The following is a 13,505-nucleotide window of genomic DNA, read 5'->3' on the forward strand; positions in this document are numbered from 1 at the left end:
TTCTTTGGAAAAATGTCTGTTGGACCACTTCTTTATACCACACACAAAAGTAAACTCAAAATGGATGAAAGACCTAAATGTGAGACAGAAACCCATCAAACTCCTAGAGGAGAACAAAGGCAGCAACCTCCTTGACCTTAGCTGCAACAAGACAAGTCACCAGAGGCAAAAAAAAACAAAAGCAAAAATGAGCTGTTGGGACTTCATCAAGATAAAAATCTTTTGCACAGCAAACAAACAAACAAACAAACAAAAACAAAGGAAAGGAGAATTAAAAGGAAGTTTCCTTTTTATTTTTTAAGATTTTATTTATTTATTTGACAGATCACATAGGCAGAGAGGCAGGCAGAGAGAGGAGGAAGCAGGCTCCCCGCTGAGCAGAGAGCCTGATGCCGGCTGGATCCCAGTACCCTGGGATCATGACCCGAGCTGAAGGCAGAGGCTTTAACCCACTGAGCCACCCAGGCACCCAAAAAATGTCTATTTTGTTCTGAATATATCTGTTAAATCTATCTGGTGCAGTACATCATTCAAAGCCATTATTACCTTATTGATTTTCTGTATAGATGACCTGTCCATTGATGTAAGTGGAGTGTTCAAGTCCCCTATGATTATTCTATTTAATTGTTCCCTTGCGTTTGTTATTGTTTTATTTATTTGGGTGCTCCCATGTTGGGTGCTGAAATACTTACAATTGTTATATATATGTTATTGTTGGATTGCCCCCTTTATTATTCTATAGTGCCATTCTTTGTGTTTTGTTAGTCTTTTTTTTTTTTTTTAAGATTTATTTATTTATTTAATTGAGAGAGAGACAGTGAGAGAGAGCACGAGAGAGGAGAAGGTCAAAGGGAGACACAGACTCCCCATGGAGCTGGGAGCCCGACGCAGGCCTCGATCCTGGGACTCCAGGATCATGACCTGAGCCAAAGGCAGTTGCTTAACCAACTGAACCACCCAGGCGCCCCAGTCTTTTTTTTTTTTTTTTAATTTTATTTTTGCATCTCGCATCCCCATGCGTATACACCTAATCTCAGCTGGTCCACCTGAGACCACCTGAGCACCAACCTTAGTCTCCACATTGTCCTATTTCCACTCCCAAAAGAAACTATGGTGAACCAGGTGAAACTCACAAAACTGCAAGCACAAGTGGGCATTGGAGGGAAAGAAACTGTTCGCTGAAAAAAGGTGGTTCATAGGATGGCTACAGCAGATGATAAAAAACTTTAGTTCTCCTCAAATAAGTTAGGTATCTCTGGCATTGAAAAAGTGAAAATGTTCACAAACCAAGGAACATGATCCATTTTAACAACCCTAAAGTCCAGGCATCCCTGGCAGCAAACACTTTCACCATCATGGGCAACGCTGAGTAGCTGATGGAAATGCTACCCAGTATCTTAAACCAACTTGATGCAGACAGTTTGACTAGTTGAAGAAGACTGGCTGAAGCTCCCCAAACAATCTGTAGATGGAAAAGCACCACTAGCTACCAGAGAAGATGAAAAGGAAGTTCAGATCTTGTGGAGAATTTTGATGACTCTTCCAAGAATGAAGCAAGCTGAATTGAGTCAAATTCTGAAGAAGGTAATAACTTGGAGAAGTTACTGGGAGCTTCTATTTTATAATAGGACTGTTTTTGAAAATTTTGGTCATTGATTTGAGAAAACCTAGATCTCTATTATTTTTTAAGCCCAAACCCCTTGGACACTGCAGCTCTTTTCAGTTTTTGCTTATACACAATTCATTCTTTGCAGCTAATTAAGCTGAAGAAGCCTGAGAATAAAGTTTGAAACAAGGTTAATAAAACTCTTTGCCTAGAAGGAAGGAAGGAAGAAAGGAAGGAAGGGAGTGGAGGAGGGAGGGAGGGAAGAGGGAATATTTTAAAGTAATCTCTGTACTCATTGTGGGGCTTGAACTCACGACCCTGAGATCAAGAGTTGCATGTTCTACTGAGCCAGCTGGGCTCCCCTATGATCTTGTTCTAAAGTCTACTTTGTCCAGTGTCAGTGTTGCTACGTTGGATTTTTTTTTTTTTTTACATCCATTGCATGATAAATGTTTCTTCATCCCCTTACTTTTAATCTGCAGATGTATTTAGGTCTAACATAACTCTCTTGTAGGCAGTGTATAGATGAATCTTATTTATCCATTATGTCACCTTATATGATTGGAGTGTTTCAAATTAATTATTGAAAGATATGTATTTATTGCCACTTTATTACTTGTTTTGTGGTTGTTTCTGAAATTTTTTTTTTTTCTGGTTTGTTTGTTCTTGCATGGTTTGCTGGTTTTCCTTAGTGTTATACTTGTATTTCTTACTCTTTACTCTTTGCATAATTATTAGTGTATTTTAAAAAAGATTTTATTTAAATACAGATATGTGTGTATGCAAGCACATGCCTGCCTGCATGTGTTTGTGGCAATGAGCAGACCTGGTAATCAGATCTTGGTTTTTATTTTTAAAACTTTTTTTTTTTGGTTAAAATTTTAATTCCAGTATAATTAACATACCTTGTTAAATCAGTTTTAGATAAGAGATTTTTTAAAACAGAAAAAATTTGAGGACCACAAAAATTCCAACATTAGATAATAAGGAATGATTGTTATGTTTTATATATGGCAATGGCATTATGATTATGTAACTACAAGACTACTTTTTATGGGGAAAACATACTCAAATATTTATGGGTGAAATGGTATGCCTGAAATTTGCTTCATAAAAACCCACTGGAAGGTGGGTTGAGAAGAAAGCAGAGGTATATATGAGATAATAGTGGCTGAGATCATAATAAAGTTGAGTGATAAGAATATGCAGGTTGAGGGGCGCCTGGGTGGCTCAGTGGGTTAAGCCGCTGCCTTCGGCTCAGGTCATGATCTCAGGCTCCTGGGATCGAGTCCCGCATCGGGCTCTCTGCTCGGCAGGGAGCCTGCTTCCCTCTCTCTCTCTCTCTGCCTGCCTCTCCGTCTACTTGTGATTTCTCTCTGTCAAATAAATAAATAAAATCTTTAAAAAAAAAAAAAAAAAAAAAGAATATGCAGGTTGATTATACTATTCTATTTTTGTATATACTAAAAATTTTTCATATCCAAACACTTTTAAGGACAGAGAAATATTATTTCTGCATAAGGCCATTGCTTTATAATTTTATCTTGTTCTATTTTATCTAATATTGATGCCTATGTAAGAGAAAGGGTACTTCAAAACAAATTAGAAATATTGTCTACCCAGAAATCCAAGAGAATCATCTAACATACCATCATTCATTCATTCATTCATTCAAACATACTGAGTTAATGTAACATGTTAGGCACTGTCTAGGCAGTAGGGAATACAGTGTTTGAATAAGGTCCATCCTCTTAGAGCCCTTACAGTGTGGTTTTATCAGACTTACTATAAAAAACTTTAAAGTGGCTTAAGATTAAAGTCAACATATAAAAATAACCTTCCTGTATTAGAGCAACAATGAATTGAAAAAAAAAAATCCATTCACAGAGCAAAACACAAGTAGGCACAAACCCAATAAGAAATGTACAAGACTTTGGGCGCCTGGATGGCTCAGTGGGTTAAGCCACTGCCTTCGGCTCAGGTCATGATCTCAGGGTCCTGGGATCGAGTCCCGCATCGGACTCTCTGCTCAGCAGGGAGCCTGCTTCCCCTTCCTCTCTCTCTCTGCCTGCCTCTCAGCCTACTTGTGATCTCTGTCTGTCAAATAAATAAATAAAATCTTAAAAAAAAAAAAAAAGAAATGTACAAGACTTAGATGAAGAAAAAGCAAACTGAATGTTCTAAAAGAAGACCTAAATGGGAAAAAAAAACCCCACCCAAACTCAACATATCAATGCTTCAAAAATTAATCTACATGAATCAGTGCAATTTTTATGAAAATCCTATTGTGATTTTCTAAATTCTAACTTGAGAAGCTCACTCAAAAAAAAGTTTCAGTAAAAGATAAAATGTTCAAGGAAAGTCAAGAAAAATTAAAAGTAAAAAATTTAAAAGGAGGATTTGCCTGAACAGAGATCAAAGCATACTAAAAAGCTATAGGCCTTAAAACCATAAAGTCACTTCTCCCAAAATTTCCTGTAAATATAATATCTATAGAAATCTTTAAAATTTTTTAAAATAGATTTTAAAACAAAATTTGTTAGCTGATTCTAAAATTCATATTACAGAAAAAACAATCACAAGAATAGCCAGACATTTTAACAAAAACCACCATGGATGCAATTCGCCCTTTAGAACAAAATACACTAAAAAGCTACAGGGCTTAAAAAGATTTGCTATATGGACACTGGGTGAGAGAATTCTTTACCTGGAAGTTGCTGCAAGGACCATGTAAATATATAACTGTTACTGTAACCTTTCCTGTCACATGGAGAAAGCCCACTTGAGAAAGAAGCCAACGCACAGCTAGTAGACTGGGCATGGGAGAGAAAGGCGAGGGAGAGGAGAGAGAGGGAAGATGGGAGAGATGGAGAGATAGGGGCTAGGGTGAGATTATGCACTTGGATCCAGTTCTACCACATTTAAAATAGACAACTGGGTATTTGCTGAAGGTTTCAAAACAGATGGAAAATAGCCATACATCTACAGGAAAATAAGATAGTGGTTAAGACACAACAAATTTTTAGGAAAATTTTAGTAAGTTTACATTTGGAAACTTTGAAGAGTATTAATTATTACTCCATAATTTAACCGATGAGTAAACAAGCAGAGAGAATTAAATGATTTGCCTAAATACACTAGTATTAGTAGCAGAGATGGCTATAGCTAAGGGAAGCCTTTAACTAAAGAAAAGGGCCAAGTTTGATAGGTATTTAAATTCTACAACCTTTGACCCATGTTTATGGCTATTACATGATTTCTAGGACACAACTGGTTTTGCTGAGGCAGACATGAATTATGTCTTTTAAGAATCTACACCCAGAAAAATGGCACATTGATTGTGAAGAAAATGTTTAGTTATAACAGACACGACGAGCTTAATGCTTTCACAAGCTTAATGCTTTTTATTCCTATCCAATACATGACAGACCTTATTGATGAGAACTGGGAACATTGTCTTTATTTTTTTTTAAAAGATTTTATTTATTTATTTGACAGACAGAGATCACAAGTAGGCAGAGAGGCAGGCAGTGAGAGAGGAAGAGAAGCAGGTCTCCTGCTGAGCGGAGAGCTGATGCAGGGCTTGATCCCAGAACCCTGGGATCATGACCTGAGGTGAAAGCAGAGGCTTTAACCCACTGAGTCACCCAGGTGCCCCGGAACATTAAGTCTTGAATGAAATCACATATTAAGTAGTTAGCACAATAGTTGGTAGCCTGGAAACTGTCCAAGGGGATAGAGGATGATTGGGATTAAGGTACCGATAATTAAGACAGAGAAGTAGGGACAGATATAAACCAAACATTTTTTATTTAGGCTACATTAAAATGTAGCCTAATAGTCACATTTTAAATTAGCTGAAAGGGGACTGGAGGTGGGGCGGGGTGCGGGGGTGGGGGGTGAGGTGGGAAGGCAAGAATAAAATTAGCTGAAAGAAAATGCAATCTAGGGGCACCTGGGTGGCTCAGTGGGTTAAAGCCTCTGCCTTCGGCTCAGGTCATGATCTCAGGGTCCTGGGATCGAGCCCCACATCGGGCTCTCTGCTCAGCGGGGAGCCTGCTTCCTCCTCTCTCTCTGCCTGCCTCTCTGCCTATTGTGATCTCTGTCTGTCAAATAAATAAAATGTCTAAAAAATAAATAAATAAATAAATAAATAATAATAAAAAAAAAAAGAAAATGCAATCTAATGAAAACCACCTTATGTTGGAGATGAACTATTGTCTTTTGGACTTAAAAGGAATGATTTTTAGTTTAGTATTATTTTTGTTCCCCCAGGTCTCCACTGTTAGTATTATTAGAAACCCTGCAGAAGGAGAAAGCCTAACTATTTCAAAACTGTACTCATAATATATTTCCCTTCCTGCAAAATGTTTTTTGCCAACGTATCCCTCCAATCATGGCGAATGGCACAAACTTCCATCCCGTTCCAGAGCCACAAATTCATGAGTAATTTTTTTTTTAAGATTTTTAAAATTTATTTTCTTGCCAGAGAGAGAGAGAGAGAGAGAGAGCGTGCCAGCAGCAGAGGCAGAGGAAGAAGCAGGCTCCCTGCCGAGCAAGGAGGCTGATGTGGGACTCGATCCCAGGACCCTGAGATCATGATCCCAGCTGAAGGCAGAGGCTTTAACCCACTGAGCCACCCAGGCACCCCTCATGAGTAATTTTTGATGCTTACTTCGCTCTTCTTCCCTCAATAGATCTTATCCATTTAAGTCTTGTTCCCAGAAATTTCTCAAATCTTCCACTTTGTTCCAACCTATCATCATGAGGTACAATCTAACTGGTCTCCCATCTATTGTCCAGAGTGCACAAGTTTCAAATCTTGGGAGTCTGGCTCTTCCCTCTTTCTTCAGCCTCAGCTTGAAAGATCAAACAATGGCACCCATGATTTTATGTGCAGGACCCTCTAATTCTTCCAGTGCATGGTAAAATGCTAATGCACAAATTGTTCCTAATCTGAACACCCTCCTGCCCACCTATTTTTTTGCTCTTTCAGATATGTCCCCTTTCTCGGAGAAATATCTATCCCTGCACCATCCCTCACTCCTAATCACACAGATTCTGACTCCAGCTTTCATATTTTGCCATTACTTAGGACTATTTCAAGCTAAGCACAATAAGGGCAGGAAGCATATTTCTGTTGCCTAACACACTGTCTGGAACATAGCATGCAATAAATATTAGCTGACAATATATATAATACATAGCATGCAATAAATATTAGCTGACAATATATAATATTCTACCCATTATGATGAACTCTAATGGTAAGGTAATGCCATTAGTTTTGATAGATCAGTGTCGGTTACTTGTACAGGCAGAATTGGGAATGCAAAACTAGAACTTAGATGCATCATTGAAAATACAAGTGTGTAAAGATAAAAGCCACATACATATTTTAGAGAGGTTGGAGTAGTACTATGTTAAGTCTTATACAGTAAACATAATACAAAAGGAACAAGAAAGATCTGCAGAGCAGCTACCAAAAATGAATTTAAAAAGATGTTTAGGGGTGTCTGGCTGGCTCAGTCAGAAGAGCATGTGACTCTTTGATTTCAGAGTCATGAGTTCAAGCCCCAAACTGGGTGTAGAAATAAAATATATACATTAAAAAGTATTTAGGTAGCCTGTTCCTTTGTTTCCCACAACACCAGAAGAAGGAGGTCCCAATGTGGGATCATTATAAAGAAAGCAAAAACATCCCAGTTCCTTTAAACTCACACAAATTTAAAAAAAAAAACAAAAAACAAAAAAACCTCACACAAATTAGAACACCCTTGATAATTTTGTCAGACTTTTAAGGAAATTCACCATCCTTTAGCAGTAACTGCTAAACTTTGTAAAAACCTTCCTGAAATAGAAAACTGAAACTGAGGGGCGCCTGGATGGTTCAGTTGTTAAGCGTCTGCCTTTGGCTCGGGTCATGATCCCAGCGTCCTGGGATTCAGCCCCTCATCTAGCTTCCTGCTCCACAGGAAGCCTCTGCCTTCAGCTCAGGTCATGATCCCAGAGTCCTGGGATCAAGCCCCACATCGGGCTCTCTGCTCACCAGGGAGCCTGCTTTCCTTCCTCTCTCTGCCTGCCTCTCTGCCTACTTGTGACCTCTGTCAAATAAGTAAGTAAAATCTTAAAAAAAAAAAAAAAAAAAAAAAGCTCCCAAATCCTTTAGCTTTAGATACAACAAAACAACGATGTGGTGAAAAGCTAAAAATAACCTAATGGTTTTCTCTTGGAAATAAAAGTTTAAAAGCCTAGAATTTACACTCAGGTCAGACCATAACCTACCCCAGAAAACCAAAATCCATAAGCTGCACATTGCCTTATGGTTTTTTTCTCCATCACCACTTCTCCAGACACTAAAAGATTTTGAGAAAAGCCTAGGACCATAACTGCTGAATTTTCTGGTTCTCTTCCCTCACTTTATAGAGGAAATCTCACACATCCTGTATCCCATTCCCCCAAATCAAACCAAACCAAACCAAAAAAAGACCTGAGACCAGAATAATGATAGAACTCAGGGAATAGGCAACACACAGAATTATGGAAAAATAAATACAAGTAGTCATTAGACATAAACCACCTGGAGAAAAGGAAACCAGTCCTGCTTTTAAATAATTTTATTTTTTCTAATTTTGTGTTACTTTAATTTCCCATAGCACCTTGGCAATGTTGAAAACAGAAATACAAATACAAGGATGTACTCATTTTAACATAATATGCATGAGCATGTGTCACACCATCTTTTTTTGGGGGAGGGGGCAGTTTGGACAACAGGAACAAACTTAAGAAATGGACAAAATAGAAGCTGGGTAACTGGTTCTGATCCCTGACCCCAAACATTTAATAGGGGTCACTCAAAAGACAAGTAAATCAGGCAAAAACAAAACAAAACAACCCACCATCGATGTAGATGTTTCTTTATCTACACTAATCAGTGTTTTGTACTACAAAACTGAAAATAAAACCATTTTATTTTATACACAGCCTGTTGACATCTGAGTTGTATTTTTAGGAACTGTCTACTCAATTCATAAAAAACTGTTAGTTTTTAAAAAATAAAATTATTTAATAATCAGGTGATTTCGAAAGAGAATTTACTTTCAACTTGAACACAAATTCTCTTTCAACTTCTTAAAATGTCTCATTCAGTTAATAAAAACTGAAATGTCTATGTATCTTCTTGGAAGCTCAGACTAGCTAAGTTAGCATACACCAGAAAAGCCTCAAGTTAAATTAGTGGCCACCACATTGTAAGGAAATATAAAAAATTAGGAAAAAAACCTCATCATACGTTAATTTATAAAAACCTTCAAAAAGAATACACTGTCCTCTTGCATTTTACCTTTTCTATAAAAACAAACAAAATGGTACTTTTAAAATAGGGTTAATATACCCGCCCAACACAAATATCAAGAGACTTATCCCCAGTGCTGTTTAATTGTGTCAAAGTAAAACCAGTGGACATTTAAGCCAAAAGACTAACTATTAAGGCCATAACTAATAAAGCTTAAAAAAAGTATTCAGTAACTTTTAAATACTATTTTCTGCACCAGCAGATCAAATACTCCATCATTAAGCCTTTTGCAAAGCCAACCTGGTTATTTAAAAAGGAATGTAAAGCAATATTCAAATTACCTTAATTTTAGGAACTACCTTAATTTTAGGAACCACAAATAAATTAAAAATCAGCATGTCATTTGAGACCACATGCAAATCGAGCACATAAGATGACAACAATAAATCCTGATTACTAAAAGATCTTCTCTTCTTCCAAAATTCAAGTGAGTAAAATTTAGATGGATCACTCTTTTGAATGCCAGTCTATACTTGCAAAAATGGAATCACTCAAGTAGAGACAGGCCCTAGATATCCTGAAAAGCTCAATTATCAGGATAGAAAATGGAGAGAGGTCTTGCAGTGATCTCCAAATACCTTCTCTATGAAGTGCTAAGTGATGAACTTGTGTGACTCTTATTCTCTTCATGCAATAAGAACTATGACAGAAAACCACCAAACTATACACTCATTATCATTTGCATCTACTTTTAGCCTCCAACAATCCAAGGAAATGTTAAGTCATAAGGATGAAGAGAAAAATTTGACATTTAAATTCCTCCCTCTACAGAACCAAATAAATAGCTGAACTACAGTAAGCGCCCAACCTGCATCAGTTACAGAGAACTGCTGGAAAAAAATCCAAACAGTTTCACACAACTCACAGGCATCATTTTCATACAAACCTTAAATCTGCTGTAATAAAATAAATGCTAAATACATACTGTGAAAAAAAATATATTACACACACACACACACACACACACTCTTCCCTATACATCCCACCAAACTGGGAACTATTAACTGTAATGAGGCAAATTAAATTAAAACACTATGTATTTTATAAGAAATTTAAAAATGATCATGTCTTCAAATTTCTACTTCCAATAACATTTTGGGTAAAAAGGCAAGAACACAGTTGCTTTCTTCAAAAAGAAGACTCTTTTCTTCTGTTTCAATTAGAACATTTAGTTTTTAGAAGTTGGGTGGACTAAAAGTCACACAAGCATACAAGTAATACAAGCCTATTTCTGTGACATTGTAAAAAAGTAATGTTTCATTCTTAAGTGCAATAATTAAGTTTATAATCCTTACCAAGTGATTTTTATAAAATGTTTATTCTCTTAAATCCAATGCATTCACAGAGTGTTAACACTTTAAATGTTTATCATTTCCACCAACTGCAGCATTATCTAAGTAAACCAAAATAAGCACTTTTATCATAGATGTAGTCAATGATTATTAATACTTTTTTTTTAAAGGACCTAAACTTCCCCCAAATTTCAGCACAGGTAGTTTTATTGTATGTTTCATCTAGTAGATGATTTTTAAAAATAGTGTGTAGAAATGAATAGTTTCAAACTGCTTAAATATATTATACCATGTTATCAATCCACCAAATCAAAAGCAATTGCCAAGCTGAATAAGTTACAAAGAAATGATAATCCTGGCTTGTACAGAAATGTGCAGTGTTTAGTTACCTACTAATACAAATCTCCAAAGATTAACTTAGAGTTGGAAGATGAGTTTCACAGTAATGTAATTTTAACCTCCATTTACATTCATTTTAATATATTACTAAGATGTTTACTCTATGTCACAATGGTTCTTTCCAGTGTTCACAATTTACAGTTTCAATTTGTACATATGTAATTCACTAACATAAGGGATAGTTATGACTATTACAAACTATCCCTAAAAAGAAAACAAAACCCCACCTTACATGGAACTCTGAAAATAGTAGGACTTAAAACAGATTAATGCAAAATGGTTTTTAATATTTTAGCCATTTTCTAAACACCAGCATGTAAACGTGCCTACTTAATATGACAGCTACAACTTTATTCACTGAGAAAGTATGTACTATTAATTTTCTTCAACTATCTTTCTCACTTTAAGTCAAAAAGTACCATGACTTGCTGGTTCTGTTTCTGTGAATTCCAAACTGTTTTTTTGTTTTTTTGTTTTTTGGGAGAAAAGGAAGATGATGATAAAATACATTGTAAACAGAAAAAAGTCACCCCCAAATTAAGCCTTTAATATATATATATATATATTTTTTTTTTTTTACTTCTACACTACTTAACACTTAAAGAAATCAGTTACAATGTTTCATCTTTAACACGAACACAAATAAATTACTGTAGGGTCAGTCTGACCTACCATTCTGGGATCTAAAGTTCTAAATACATGAACAGAAGAGTAAACTACTTCAATGTTCAATCGGAGATTAGAACAGTTATATGATTTGACTAAACTGTCAAGGCAATTAGAAACATACAATTCTGTAAGATGTTGGTTATTTTGCTTTTGGGGGTGGGTAGTCAAAGAACAGAGAATGACAATGAAGCAACAAAAAAACCTGTCTCTTATTTTAGGGGTGGGGTGGGGCAGGAAATCACAAAGCAGTTTAAACCTCTGAAGTCCATTTGACCTATCCACTCAGACCTAAAACAAATTTTTGATTTTTTGAATAACCCCCTTTCTTTCCTTGAGTATCAAACTGATTGATAGTCACATCTCCAAGTACAATCAGCGCTTAAAAGTTTGTTGAATGAAATATTAAGGTCAAAAAGACAGACTGAATTTCAAAATGGAAAAAAAAATCTACTCAAGTATTACATTCAGTTTTCAAATCATTTACTAACATGACAACAGATTTGGCTTCAATCACTCTTGCACACACTCACACAACAGGCACCCTAGCCACTGATCTGCTTTGCAACACAAGGCCATATAGGCAGAGATGGCATTCTCCAAGCCAAACTTTAAATAGATTAAAAAAAGTAATTTCTAATTTTACAGAAATGTTTCTTCAAAAAATATTTTCTCTCACTCCCTCATCTCCTGTACTGAAGGATGTGTAATATGTTTTTTTTTTTTTCAAGCTAAATCTGAACCCTCAAAATTGATTCTAGGCAGAAGAGCTCTGCAAATTAAAACCAAAAACAAAAATAGAAAAATTATATTTTTATATATGTATACATATATATATATTTATACTGATTGGAATCCTCCAGCATTTTAAAATCACTTTAGAGATGAATTTTGGGATTCTACTGCTCACAACTCCAAAATCCATAATGATTTAAGGACAGACACTTTTCTCCTGTTTCCTTCCTGGCTACCCCTTCCCCTCCAGAACAGTTCAATATAGCCACGGCTCAAGTTTAATGGGAAGAGAGAGAAGTTTTTGAATAGTTTTTTTGTTTGTTTGTTTCTTTACTTTGGTGATCTGGGTGGCACATATTGCTCTTTGCCATTACGTCGAGTCACTCCCTGAGGTATAGCCCTATGGCCAAACTGGCGTCTCTGTTCCCTGATTTTTCCAGCTGCTCCCCTGGGAATGGTATTGCCTCGGAAGCTAGAATACTCCTTACTAGCCCTTACTTCTGGCTTCTCATGTGATTTCTCAATGGACTTCTCAGGAGCTCCATTCTCTTCATTTTTGGTGGGAGAGGCTACATTGGAGCGAAGTTCTCGCAGTGGCTGCACAGGAACTGGAGATGGCTCTTTAGGGGGCTTCTGGCACACTTCAGCATAACTTAGCTTTCGGGGTTCCTTTGAAGTGAAGATAAAAAAAATTTATGGTACATTCTTTAAATAAAGTACAAAAAGGATAATGTGATCCACAAGAAAATCAGTAAGCTATCTTCTAGAAAAGGGAAACAGGCATTCTCATATACACTATTATTAAAGTGTATTATAGTAATCTTAAACATTTTTTTTGCTGAAATAATAAAAAGCCTTGGCAATTTATATATGATACAATAATGTCACCTGAGGAATTAATCTAGAAGATGCTCATGTCAGCATTGCTTATGGTGATGAAAAAACTGCAAACAACCTAAATGTCTAATAAGGAAGGACAGATTAAGTAAATAATGTACATTCATCTGATGAAATAAAATGATTCTATTCTCTCTTCCATGGCTACAAAGAACCCTGAGATGGATTTCATAAGACTCTCAACAGAGCAGCTGGGAACAAATGATATATATATATATTTCTTTTTTTTTTTTAAAGATTTTATTTATTTATTTGACAGAGAGAGAGATCATAAGTAGGCAGAGAGTCAGGCAGAGAGAGAGAAGCAGGCTCCTCGCCGAGCAAAGAGCTCGATGCGGGGCTCGATCCCAGGACACTGAGATCATGACCTGAGCTGAAGGCAGCGGCTTAATCCACTAAGCCACCCAGGCGCCCTATGGGAACAAATAATATATTAATAGAAGACTATTTAAAAGTTTTAATTAACCTCATGTGGAAAAAAGGACAATAGGGGCCTTATGTGAATGGGATAAAGCAAGTGAAAAGTATTTAGCACTGGTCTTAACATATAGCAGGC

General features: G+C 36.3%; 1 protein-coding gene across 8 annotated transcripts in view; it reads right to left on the bottom strand.

Moving 5' to 3' along the window:
• Positions 1-8,208: 8,208 nt before the first annotated feature.
• Positions 8,209-13,505, bottom strand: part of LARP4 (La ribonucleoprotein 4) — a 211,034-nt gene continuing 205,737 nt past the window's right edge. For all 8 annotated transcript variants that reach the window (XM_059185370.1, XM_059185371.1, XM_059185369.1 and 5 more), the window contains one exon: positions 8,209-12,721. In XM_059185370.1, the coding sequence (XP_059041353.1) occupies positions 12,383-12,721 (339 nt within the window). In that variant the 3' untranslated portion in view covers positions 8,209-12,382. The remainder of the gene's footprint in view (positions 12,722-13,505) is intronic.

This window comes from Mustela lutreola, chromosome 8 (assembly GCF_030435805.1).
Source record: "Mustela lutreola isolate mMusLut2 chromosome 8, mMusLut2.pri, whole genome shotgun sequence".
NCBI classification, from domain to species: domain Eukaryota; kingdom Metazoa; phylum Chordata; class Mammalia; order Carnivora; family Mustelidae; genus Mustela; species Mustela lutreola.